The 13,317-nt window shown below is 40.7% G+C and overlaps 1 protein-coding gene across 2 annotated transcripts in view; it reads left to right on the forward strand.

Annotated features, from left to right (window-relative positions):
• The window catches only part of WDY (WD repeat-containing protein WDY), a 411,740-nt gene extending 400,598 nt beyond the window's left edge, over positions 1-11,142 (forward strand). The window contains exons 6-7 of one of the 2 annotated variants that reach the window (XM_070998876.1): positions 10,136-10,336; positions 10,418-11,142. In XM_070998876.1, coding sequence (XP_070854977.1) covers positions 10,136-10,336; positions 10,418-11,075 — 859 coding nt within the window. In that variant the 3' untranslated portion in view covers positions 11,076-11,142. The remainder of the gene's footprint in view (positions 1-10,135; positions 10,337-10,417) is intronic. The other variant, XM_070998875.1, reaches the window with a different exon arrangement.
• The last annotated feature ends 2,175 nt before the right edge of the window (positions 11,143-13,317 follow it).

Raw genomic sequence — 13,317 nt, forward strand, 5'->3', positions numbered from 1 at the left:
AATTAAAATTCTAAATTATTTTACGTCATGGCAACATCAGTAAAGTCCGCTTTAACCCGATTTATGGCCACTGTTTGTGGGGAAGACAACAAATATGCCACCCCTATATTTATAATTAATAACGCACGAATAGGTTATATTAAAATGTATAGCGTTTATTCGGAGCGGCAGACGGACTTTGAATGTGTAAAAAGCTTGGCTCCAAGATCTTCATATAGACATATGCAGGCTTACAAAGTAGTTACTGAATAGATAAGCGACAGCTTTAGTGGTATAAGAAAGAAGGCGAAAGGTAAGCAGAGAGCGCTGCAGGTGCCGTCGTACACCTATGCGCGCATAACTAGGCGCTGGCGATCTGCTCCGAACAGCCACAGTTGACTGTCTGATCCACTTTGAGGCCACTGTGAACGCTCCAGGTGCTCACTCCCCAACGTTATCTGCCTATAAAATCCGTCGAGATCACCTCAATTCCTTATGGCAAACGGTAAAGGCAGCATACGACATATGCTCCGACTGCATTATAGCTGCAGGCGAGAGCGCCGGAGACACAAAATCCATACTAAAGTCCAAGTATTACCAAACGTACTCCACTTACGAAATATTTGCGGCGCAGCTGATGGAACAAATCCAAAAGGGCTCCTCCCAAACACCCAACCTCCAGTAACTCCGTTCCAAAATTCCACGTCTTAAGGCTGTCGGCTCCCTCCTATCGACACAGAGGTTTTCTCTGGCGATTATCTTCGCTGGCCGACTTTCCGGGACCTTTTCACGGCAATATACATAGACAATCCGAGTCTAACGCCCGTTGAAAAATTATTCCACTTAAATTCAAAAACAAGTGGCGAAGCTCATTCCATAGTTTCAAGATCCCCACTCACCAATGATGGCTTTCGCTCAGCCTGGAATAACCTAACTGAGCGTTTCGAAAATAAGCGATTGCAGGTGAACAGTCACCTGAAAACACTTTTCAATGTGCAATCCATAGCACAGGAGTCGCGAGCAGCCTTAAAGGAACTTCAACGCACTTTTCATGGTTGCTTAACTTCCTTAAAATTTTCCTGTGTTAATATTGAGAATTGGGACCCTATCCTGGTTTATATGTGCTCGACAAAACTACCAAAGCTCACTCGCGCATTATGGGAGCAGTCCATCCAAAATAAAGCCGAAATTCCTACGTGGCTTGAGCTTGATTCCTAATTGACGGAGCGCCATCTTACTCTTGAAGCCGTTGATAGCTTCCGATCTGCCAATTTCCACCACGTCCAGTCCAAAGACACAAATCGAGTGGCAGAATTTCCAAAAATAAATTCCTTCAACACAAGGTTAGTTCCGATAACCAAAGGCTGCGATCTGTGTTCGAAAAAGAACCACCCCGTGCGTATATGTTCACGCTTCCTACAGATGACGGTAGAAGATCGCTTAGCCTATATCCAAAGGAAGCCGTTGTGCTCCAATTGCTTTGGAAGTAGCCATCAATTCCGGGATTGCACAAGCGCTCACAACTGTCTCACTTGCCAAGATCGGCATCACACATTGTTGCATCGAAACAGCGGTCCTACTACTTCGCCGATTCCATCCGACCCTCCAAGGCCATTGTCCGCCTCAGTTCCACACCGTACAAAAAATGACTCCTAAGAATACTCCATCCGAATATTGGGTTCCATACCCCGCCTTGGATGGCAGACGTACTCGAGGTATTAAATCCTACCAATGCCGAGTCCGCCAAAAGATCCATCCTCTACGGAAGTGCCACCACTTTCTACGGCTAAGCCCCCAGAATCGGATTCAGGAAGTACATATCCAGAAGTACTGCTCCAATTGTTCATGTTTCAAAGTATACTAATAAACACCTACGCACGTCGCGTAAAAACCCAAAAGTACTCCCGTGTTTTTTGGGTACCACTCAATCTTGGGGCTTCAACTATTTCCAACGATCAAGCCGCACCGCCCCAACAATATTTAATATTTCATTATGGACAGTTTCCCTTGACTTAGTACTCCTAAGTCTTGCTCAATTATATGGATTGGACGTTTGTCGCTAAAAACAAAGTCCAACCTTGCCATTATGGCGTCAAAATTTAGTACCGTTCCATTGTGTGTTAGGGCATCGTTTGCTGTGCCAGTTATTTTGTTCCTAAAAATCGATAATGCAGAAAAGAACCTTTCGCTACCTCTAGCATATTGTCCCATGGCTATTTCTGCTGATTCCCCTTCAACTCACATATTTGTCTTCTTCTTTAAATTCCCTGACTGATTTGATAATTATACCCGTTACTCGTAGAGTAAAAGGGTATACTAGATTCGACGGAAAGTATGTAACAGGCAGAAGGAAGCGTTCCGACCCCATAAAGTATATATATTCTTGATCAGGATCACTAGCCGAGTCGATCTAGCCATGTCCGTCTGTCCGTCTGTCCGTCTGTCCGGATGAACGCTGAGATCTCGGAAACTATGAGAGCTAGGCTATTGAGATTTGGCGTACAGATTCCTGAGCTTCTTACGCAGCGCAAGTTTGTTTCAGTAGACTGCCACGCCCACTCTAACGCCCACAAACCGCCCCAAAATGTAACTCCTACAGTTTTGATGCTAGATAGAAAATTTTAACTGAAATGTATTAGTCTTGTCAATACCTATCGAAAAAAACTATGACGTCAGAGCCAGACAATGCGAAATGTTTTTACGCGTGTATGTGTGTGTATGTAAATAGTTGCCGGCCGAACTTAGCGGCAAAGAAAAAAGCCCTGCCGGCGCTCAGAGAGAGCAAAGTGCGCGGCTAACTTATTCTATTGAATAATGAACCCTTTATCCATTTGTCCCATTGACGGGCAAAAACCTTTAAAGATCTGTACATCTTTATTTATCTCTTTCAAAGAATATGAATTAGCTTAATAAATACCTATAGATTGTCCCAAAAAAACTTTTCCGTTTTCAGTCCAATGCTCTCAAACCAAAGTAGTTAGGACAAGCATACATACATACATACATGTATGTGTTTATTCATGTGTGGATGTAAAAAATTGCAATCTAATATCCGCGGCAAATAGAATTCTTTCAAACGAAGCTATTCAACCAAATATTTTGAAATACAGAATGTGCCTTAAAATTGTGTATGTTTAGCAAGCATACATAAATACAAATGTTTTTTGTCTATTTTATGTGTTGGTTTCTCATTCTTGGCGCTGGCTGAAACAAAACCAGAGCCGAGAAATGAGAGCAAGGGAGAGAGAACAAAGTGCGCGGCTAACTTATTTTAAAGTTTGTTATCTGAGTAACGGGTATCTGATAGTCGAGGTACTCGACTATAGCCTTCTTCCTTGTTTCAAATGAAGTTTCACATATAATATTTGGGTAAACGACTTCTACTTGAAAATCTTTAACCTTTGTTATATTTTGATTTAGTTGTGCTTGTAGACTCACGATCTCATTCCTTAAAGTATTAGTCGAGGCACTCGACTATAGCGTTCTTCCTTGTTTACTTTAAAACCGTTAGTTATTTATTCTAAGGCTTTAGTTAGAACCCATTAAGAGTGGCCCCAAGTTGGACGCCAGTTAATTACTTCACTGGTGCATAATTTAAAAAAATTTATTTTTATTTTTTATTCACTAAGTTACAACCTTTCCTTAATAACGACTTTTATATTACTGTTTACAATTATTATTTGATTGAACCGATCTTCTCGGAGCCAAAAACGGACTGCCTGGCCAAGGGCCGTTTATCTGATAAGTAATCCTCGGTTTCAGAGAATTGGGGAACTCATTAAGAGTTGGACAAGAGTTGGACTCAAGAGAGTCTGGAAATTCGGTGGTCAAATTCTCTGCTCGATTGCTAAACGGATTACTCTGCAGTTTTTAGGCTCGCCGAGTGTTGACCGGATGCTTGTGTTTACATTAGCTGGACCCAGCTTAGTTTATGTTAGAAAGACCGCGGCGCAATTAAATCTTAATAATTAACTTCAACTGAAGAGGGGGAACTAATTGGCATTCTGTGAGAAAGTTGAGTAAGGGGTTCCCAGCTAAGAATTCTTTATTGGAAATTGTTTACGACTTGGGTAAGCCGGGCACTTGAGCTGGAAGGCGTTCTCAGCTATGAATTGTATATAAAGATTTTGTTTATAAATTGGGTAAGGAGGCTGGGATCATGACCTGGATGACTTGCACGCAGGTGCTGTTCATGGCAGAAGATATCTTGCCAATACTCGTAGCTGCTGGTGAGCCTGGGAAAGAGTAATTCCAGTAGCCGAGTCTTACGCTTGTTTAACTGGGAGAGAAAACTGATGTTGTTTTAATAGGAAATGGAAACGTAGAGCGTGTGCTTAATCAAAGGTGCTGATCGAGGCTCCCTTGGCTGTACCAAAATTCATTGATATGTGCAGCACGGTTTGGTTATATTAAGTGATCTGCCATATAATGTGAATTGAGATTGCAGAATCCGTTTGTAATCTGCGAATGCAAGGGCCGCGAACTCGTTCGAATACGCGAAGGCTTGGTCTACATGTAAGGGTGATGTGTTAACCAGATGGCAAAGGCTTGCGCCGAAAATGTGATTATCACTAGAACCCGAGAAAGCGATCTCGTCGGGGTCACCAATGTTTCGAAGAGATGCTGCCTTGCACTCCGTTTCTGCCCTTCCTATTAGCTTTAAATATAAATGCCTAGATAATGCTGTCGGAGATCAGCTTTATATCCGGTGAGTCCAGTTCATGAGATGCCGGGCAGGTAGGCCGTCTGAGGAAGTGGGAATGCATGCGAACAAAGCATATTTCAGCTTCTTTTCACCATTCACATTTACTCAACATGGAATAAAACATTTTTTCGACATGTTGGCCAATAACAGAGAAGGGAAGGGAGGAAAAGAAACGGCTTACAGATAAATTAACAAAAACATTGGCTTAAGTAGTGAAGTTAATTGAATGCGGAAACCCTGTCTACTTCTTAAATGCAAACCATAGACGAAATAAGATAAGAAATAGGTAAATAAGAAACTTTTCCTGGCACGCGAGTTTGATTGATGTTAGGAGGAAGGAAGCGTTTCCGACCCCAGATATTCTTGATCAGTATCACTAGCCGAGTCGATCTAGCCATGTCCGTCTGTCAGTATGAACGCTGAGATCTTGGAAACTATAACAGCTATAATGTTGGGATTTTGCATGTAGATTCTTGGGCTTCCTGTGCAGCGATAGTTTGTTTTATCAGGGTGTCACGCCAACTCGAACGCCCACAATCGCCCATAACGCTAGAACCCGATTAGCGCACACATTTTTTAGCATTTTGAAAAAAATATAATGAGACTTTGTTGTTATCATTACCCATCTACATGCCAAAAATTTTTTAAATGTGACCATTAATTAAAAAGTTATAACCAAATTATAATCCATATTTTTCAATTCAATCGAGATTGCACACCACAAGCGGAATACTAGCTGTTTTCACTAATACGCCACCAATCCGCTAAGGGCGCTAAAGGCTCGTTGGCGCTACAGAAGAAGAAGATAGGTGGCACTGTAGGCTAGGTGTGTTACTGAAATAAGCAGAAGGGTATCTATAAACAAGGAAGAACGCTATAGTCGAGTACCTAGACTATCAGATACCCGTTACTTAGCTAAAGTGACCAAAGGGAAATGGAGATATGCAAGCAGCAAAGCGAGATTAAAATGCGCCACCTACCGGCGGTAAACAGATTAAAGCGTTATGGGCGTGGTAAATTTTTCTTGATCAATCGATAGGTATTGACGAGACCAATACATTTCAGTTAAAATGTTTTATCTAGCATGAAAATTGTGGGCGTCACAGGATTGGGCGGTTTGCGGGCGTTAAAGTGGGCGTGGCAAACCTTTTTTTGGGTCAATCGACAGGTATTGATGAGAACAATACATTTCAGTTAAAATTTTTATTCTAGCATCAAAACTGTAGGAGCCACAGTTTTGCGCGTTTTGTGGGCGTTAGAGTAACTTTTAACTGAAATGTATTGGTCTCGTCAATACCTATCGATTGACCCAAAAAAAAGTTTGCCACGCCCACTCTAACGCCCATAACGCTTGGATCTGTCTACCGCCGGAAGGTGGCGTATTTCAATCTCGCTTTGCTGCTTGCATATCTCCATTTCCCTTTGGTCCCATTAGCTGAGTAACGGGTATCTGATAGTCGAGGTACTCGACTAGAGCGTTCTTCCTTGTTTGTTTTAAGAATATCGAATCGTTTCGCTAGATGCAACATCTATTCACATCCTACAATCGGTTATTTTCTTTAAGTTTGACCCATTTTTATACCCGTTACTCGTAGAGTAAAAGGCTATACTAGATTCGTCGGAAAGTATGTAACAGGCAGAAGGAAGCGTTTCCGACCCCATAAAGTATATATATTCTTGATCAGGATCACTAGCCGAGTCGATCTAGCCATGTCCGTCTGTCCGTCTGTCCGTCTGTCTGTCCGGATGAACGCTGAGATCTCGGAAACTATGAGAGCTAGGCTATTGAGATTTGGCGTACAGATTCCTGAGCTTCTTACGCAGCGCAAGTTTGTTTCAGTAGACTGCCACGCCCACTCTAACGCCCACAAACCGCCCAAAACTGTAACTCCAACAGTTTTGATGCTAGATAAAAAATTTTAACTGAAATGTATTGTTCTCATCAATACCTATCGATTGACCTAAAAAAAAGTTTGCCACGCCCACTTAAACGCCCACAAACCGCGAAAACCTGTGACGCCCACAATTTGCATGCTACATAAAAAATTTTAACTGAAATGTATTGGTGTCGTCAATACCTATCGATTTATCCAAAAATAAATTTGCCACGCCCACTCTAACGCCTATAACGCTTAAATCTGTCTACCGCCGGTAGGTGGCGCATTTTAATCTCGCTTTGCTGCTTGCATATCTCCATTTAGCTGAGTAACGGGTATCTGATAGTCGAGGTACTCGACTATAGCGTTCTTCCTTGTTTTTTCCTTATTACATGATTATCCTTTCGGAATCAATACACTGTTTTTTACTGAATATATTTTTATTTTTCGGACAACTTGGGATCTTGCCAGCAGAATTATTGAGTTAATGCCAGAACTGAATGTTACTGGAACATAAATTGGAAATCTTAAATTACTTGGCCTATCTATAAGACAGTCTTCAGATGGCTTTACTGCTTGGCAGTTTGGTCTACTATCTTAACATCACTTACGGCATTGGCCGAAAATTATTTTTTTGAAATATGTTAAACGAACATTTTAAAAGTATGATGTTAGCTTACATGTAACGCGTTTATAATAGTATGCTCGATATAAATCAATACCAGTGTTATGGTTATAATAAAAGCCTAACAGTGGTTAGTGTTTTTCAAGCAGAGCTTTCGCGCGACGTCTTGAGTTACAGTTCCTTCCCGAAGGGTTCATTTTCTAGAGGGGGTGCTGAAGAAGCTTGGTCCATTGTCCCTTCTTTTTTCTCTTCACAGTTTTAGTCTTTTCTTGACGAACCCCTTACCCAGCTATTGTGAAGGGCCAAGGCATTAGAGCTTCTTGTAGCCTCGGTGCATCCCTTTGTTCAGCGGGAGCACATTTTTCCCACAATGTTGTAGGGAGCGGCCTCCCAGCAATCGGCGGTTTGTCTAACACACTTTTATATTTCATATTTTATTATATTTGTGATTCCTTTGTTGTAACCGCTTAATATTACTGTCTTTATACCCGTCACTCGTAGAGTAAGGGGGTTTACTATATTCGTCGGAAAGTATGTAACAGGCAGAAGAAAGCGTTTCGGACCCCATAATGTATATATATATTCTTGATCAGGATCACTACCCGAGTCGATCTAGCCATGTCCGTCTGTCCGTATGAACGCTGAGATCTCGGAAACTATAAGAGCTAGGCTAGGCTATTTGGCATGCACATTCCTGAGCTTCTTGCGCAGCGCACTCTAACGCCCACAAACCGCCCAAAACTGTGGCTCCTACAGTTTTGGTGCTAGAATAAAAATGTAAACTGAAATGTATTGTTCTCATCCATAGCTTTCAATTGACCCCAAAAAGTATCCCACGCCCACTCTAACGCACACAAACCGCCCAAACCTGTGGCGCCCACAATTTTTATGCTAGACAAAAAATTGTAATGGATATGTATTAGTCTCGTCAATACCTACAGATTGATTAAAAAAAAAAGTTTGCCATGCCCACTCCAACGCCGAGGATACATTCGGGACGAATGTTTAGTACGATGGCCGAGTTGTGGGAATAGGTGTGGCATCCCCGTCAGCCCAAATAACAGTATTTCTTGATCACTTATAACGATAGATACTTAGAAGAAAGACGTGCGAAAAGGATACAGTTAAAGACCGATGCGATTAAAGAATCATAAAAAAAACACAAAAAAATATATGCATATTTAGAAGGACGCGATTAAAGAATCATAAGACGCCTAATAATCTGATTTAAATTGATTTAAGTACCCAATACTTTTGTCCAAATGACTTATCAAGCCAACGATTTGGATGAGATCTTCTTTTATGCAAAGGGACAAAATCTCGGAAACTATATGAGCTAGAATGTTGAGACTTGGCATTTAGGTTCTTGGGCTTCCCGCGCAGCTCAAGTTTGTTAAGGCACATATTTTAATTTGTAGTAAAAGTTAAAATGAGATTTTGTTCTGATTATCAATACCAAATTATTAAAATCAGACCATTCATTAAATAGTTATAGCCAAACAAAAATAAATAATTAGCAAACTCAAAAGAGTGCAGGAGTGTTGGTGATATATTCATACAGAAAATCGGCAGATTACAAAGACGCGGACGGGAATGGGTACAGCCACGTATCATCTTCCCGGATAGGTCGCGAGTGCTGACGACCCCCACATCCTTTCAAGCCGCAACGGAATTCTACCAAAAATGCTAACTAGTGATCCCTGTGAAGGACTGGATCGTGCTTTGCGTTAAACGGCCTATGCGCGTTTGATTGGCAAACGTCAATATCACTAGTCGGGTTGAGGGTGGGAATCTTCTTGGCCGTAGTAGCCCCCACGTGAAATGGTTTTAACATTTGCGACCTGCGCCTTTCCGATACACTAAAGATGCGCAAGGCGCAGTTGCCATTTGCAGGTATCCAGTGCGTGCCTTGATGATGACTACAACGCCGATTACGCTGAATCTGCTGCGGTTGCCAGCTCGACAATGTCGGGTTGGTCCTCGGCTTTTGCGACTTGTATTAATATTAGTCTGGGTCCTGTCATGGTCGCTAAATTATGTTTACATTTATATTTTGCAAGACAGAGCTCAAAAAATAATAATTTCTTTTTTAGACGTTATAAAAATTGTTGAAGCGGGGTAGCTTGATCGCTGAAACATTGTGACACTGACAAATTAGAACTGCATAAGCCTAACTTAACTTAAGCGCTCGATCAAAATCGAGAGAGAAAAAATATGTCAAAAACTAAAGTCGACGCCTTCGCGCTTCTGTCGTTAACAGGAATACCAACGCTCGTAAAAACACTAACTTCTTGTGTAACGGTAGAATCTATTAACACTTAAACTTAGTTCTAACCTTCTCAACAGGCGGTTTGCGGGCGTTAGGGTGGGCGTGGTATGTTCAGGTAACAAACTTGTGCTACGTTCGAAAATAAGGAATATATATCTTAATTCTTAACACTTTGTCTCTTGTAGTCTCCGAGATCACAGCGCTCACACGGACAGACGGACATGGTTTAGATCGATTCGGATAGTGATGCTGATCAAGAATGTATATACTTTATAGAGTCGGAGACGGTTCAAACTACCTGTTATGTACAATATACCCTTCTACTCTAAGAATAATGGAATATATACCTTAATTCTTAACACTTTGTCTCTTGTAGTCTCCGAGATCACAGCGCTCACACGGACAGACGGACATGGTTTAGATCGATTCGGATAGTGATGCTGATCAAGAATGTATATACTTTATAGAGTCGGAGACGGTTCATACTACCTGTTATGTACAATATACCCTTCTACTCTAAGAATAATGGGTATAATGGGTTTTTTCTTTTTGCACTTATTAGATACAATTCACCGATTGCCGTTATCTTTCTTACTCCATGACTAACGGGTAGAAAAAGTATTTTCCTTTCTAAATATGCTTTAGTGGAGAAGTATTTCTAATTTCACTTTTCTAATTAGTGTTCCAGATACCGAGCAAATACATGTCTGTATGCCAAAGCTACGGCTGGAGTTCATATTCCTTCGGAAAGAAATATTCCTGACAAGAGCCAAGCGAGCGGTACGCAATCAACCCGAGCCACTTCTAGTCAGTTCTTACAAAGGCCACCTGAAAGCGATCAACTCAATAGCATTCATCAACCTCCCAAAAATAATTTTTACGTAAGAGAGTATATATTAAAGCTATTAACCACTCATTACTTCACACGTTTTTCATTAATAATGTTTTTTTAACCCTCATAGGGGTAGCCATGATTATTCCTGCCGTCTGTGGACACAAGGAGGACGATACTTGGGAACTCTTGGCACGGTCTTGCCGTGGTCTAGGCTTACACCGTTTGATCGAGCTGGAAATGATAGTCATTTATACCGAATGCCACCAGATATAAAGAAGGTTGCCAGTTCTACGACTTTAAAGGTAGTTTCGGGAACACAAGCCGAAAGAAGCATGAAGAGGTCGGACGGAAAGACAGTTGAAGTTCGGGAGGAAGAAAACGCTCAAGCGGAGGACGTAACTGACTTGAGAAAACTTCTTGACAGGCCTATTAAGGAACCAATTTTGGGAAAGCATTTCGAGATGCCTGGTCGTTCGGTTTTGGACCAGCATATTGAACTAGACACCAGTCAAAGCTATATTGCGGTTTTCACGCAACTAAAGGTTCATTCTACAGAAATGTTGGAGCGCCTTCCGACGCCTGCTGTGGTTGGTCGCGTGCAGACTGAGAACTATTTGCATCATTATATACCTGTAGAGGGCAAAGTCGACATTAGTGGTTCATCGTTGAACATAAAGGAACCGTCACGTCGACGTTCGGCCGAAACAAACGAAACAAGAAACACATGCACAGCGAAAACACGCTGTGACGTGGACTTAGGAAAAAGTTCAAGTCATGAATCATAACAATAGTCAGACCGCTATAGTAAAATTGTATCCATAGAACTTGATAATACTTAAAATAAAGTAATAAAGTCACATAATATGATATAAACATAGATAACCATTAACAAGAGAAAAATAACTTCGGAAAGCCGATACCGATAGAGGGCATGGTCGTCATTAGAGGTTCTTCGTTCAATATAAAGAACCTTCACGACGACGTTCGGCCGAATCAAACGAAACTAGAAACACATTAACATAACCATTAACAAGAGTAAGCTATTTTCGGGAAGCCGAAGTTTTTCTACCCTTGCAAGTCACTCTTATGGGAGCAAAGTATATAAAGAGCTTCCCAATTTAGTAGAAAACTAAAAAATAATTACAAAATATTAAGAAATTGTGAGTAAGCGGGTGGTGGACGGAAGTGCCAGCAAATAAACAGTCCCGGATAACCAGGGGATATCTTGCAAGGAATACATACCGATGCTGGCTGTTGCCAGCTGTTTGCTCTACACAAAAACACTATCCAACACACACTACAAAATCCAAATATCTTCCTCCCAAAACAACATTTAAAAAGGTGTAATTCAAATGGTGCCAAGGCTTCGGGCCCGTACCAAGAAATAGCCGAGTGTCGAACAGTGAGCTCAGGGAGATGAAGACTCTGTATACCTTCTATATACCGCCGTACCCGGGCTCCCCGGATACCTCCCCGCAACTCGTTGACCTCAAAAAAATAAATTACAGCAAAAAAACATGAACGACAAAAAGACGACCCAACCCAACCCATATAGGGGATGTCGGGTGACAGAAACCCGGCAGCCAACGACTCCGCAGTAGACCCCGAGCACGCATATGGATCCCATCCTCGGTCAAGGCAACAGAGTACACATTGTACATGGAGCAGCAGTGCAACCCTCATCTCCTCATCGTTAGGGTGAACATTCCGTTTCCGTAAAGAGGATGCTCGCGGGGGAAAAACTTTTGAATAAGAACTGTGATATTCGCCTTTGCCTTTATTTGGCAGGTATAAAATATTGTCGACCGATTAAAGAAAATATTTTTTTCTTGAAGTAAACTATTGCTTTTAACGGTATCCATAGCGCTCCGCTGATTAAAAGCAGGCTTTGGCCAACCCACTCTGTGTCCGTTTAAATAATGATAAAGAAACACAAGAGTACAGGGAAGTTTCATTACACCTTTTGATCATGACATAGATTAGGCGAGTGGCATATCAAACATTGAGAAGTTTAATCAGCTGATGAATAATACTGACATCTTTGGGCCTAGAGACTGATGTCTTAGGCTATACTTATTTTAATTGAAGTACAGACACTAGACAGAAATATAATGAGTCTATTAAAAGTGCCCGCATGAAAATTATTTTAATTTATTTTACCTGAAATTTTTTTCTCATTAATACAAAATTAATAACATAACGAAAAGTTTCGAAGTAGTCTCAGATCGAAACACTCAGCATTGTGCAGAGACTAGTTTTTAGAATATTATACAAGAAACCCGAAATCCCTTAAACTAGTCTAATTGCTAATAGCAACGGGGAGGCCTACAGTACATGAGTCGATTAATATATTTGGAAATACAAGACATTGGATTGGACTCTTTTATACATTCTCTTTCAAAATTCTAAATCGTATAAGAAATACGAGGAAAGTAACAAGACTAATTCTAGATATACAAAGAAATAGTTAAGGAGAATCTTCCTAACAATGTTAGTATAAAAAGCAGGAACCTTACAATGCATAAAGATGGTATTAAATTTTTAGTCTCATTCAAGATAATAATTTCAAAAATGTACTTATTATTGCTGGTAGCTACAACCAAATCAGAAATAATGGATTATAAAAATTATAATTTCCTTTACAAGAATACGAAAGATGTTCTTAAATATAAATAGTTTCATTTAAGTCTTTATTGAGATGTAATATATCATATAGCTGCCATAGAACCGATCGGAAAATTAGTGGGAAAATAATATGAGTCGGTAGTAGATATTAGGTGATATGGTCTATTATAATCATTGCAAAGTACTCTAAAAGGTTCATACATTGCGTAATTAAAGATACAATGATTTATTACTAAAGGAATATAGTTTCTAGTGAATCTATTTGGCACATTAAAATGCAGGCGACAAGTAACTCGGGACTCCCCACATCACCATTAATAAGATTTCTAACATCGAATTAATTCGACCACCTTTTGATAAATGCAAGCACGCCCCTACCTTTATTTATTATGGTAGTAATGT

The sequence above is a fragment of the Drosophila suzukii genome, unplaced genomic scaffold (assembly GCF_043229965.1).
Source record: "Drosophila suzukii unplaced genomic scaffold, CBGP_Dsuzu_IsoJpt1.0 scf_11, whole genome shotgun sequence".
In the NCBI taxonomy this organism is placed as follows: domain Eukaryota; kingdom Metazoa; phylum Arthropoda; class Insecta; order Diptera; family Drosophilidae; genus Drosophila; species Drosophila suzukii.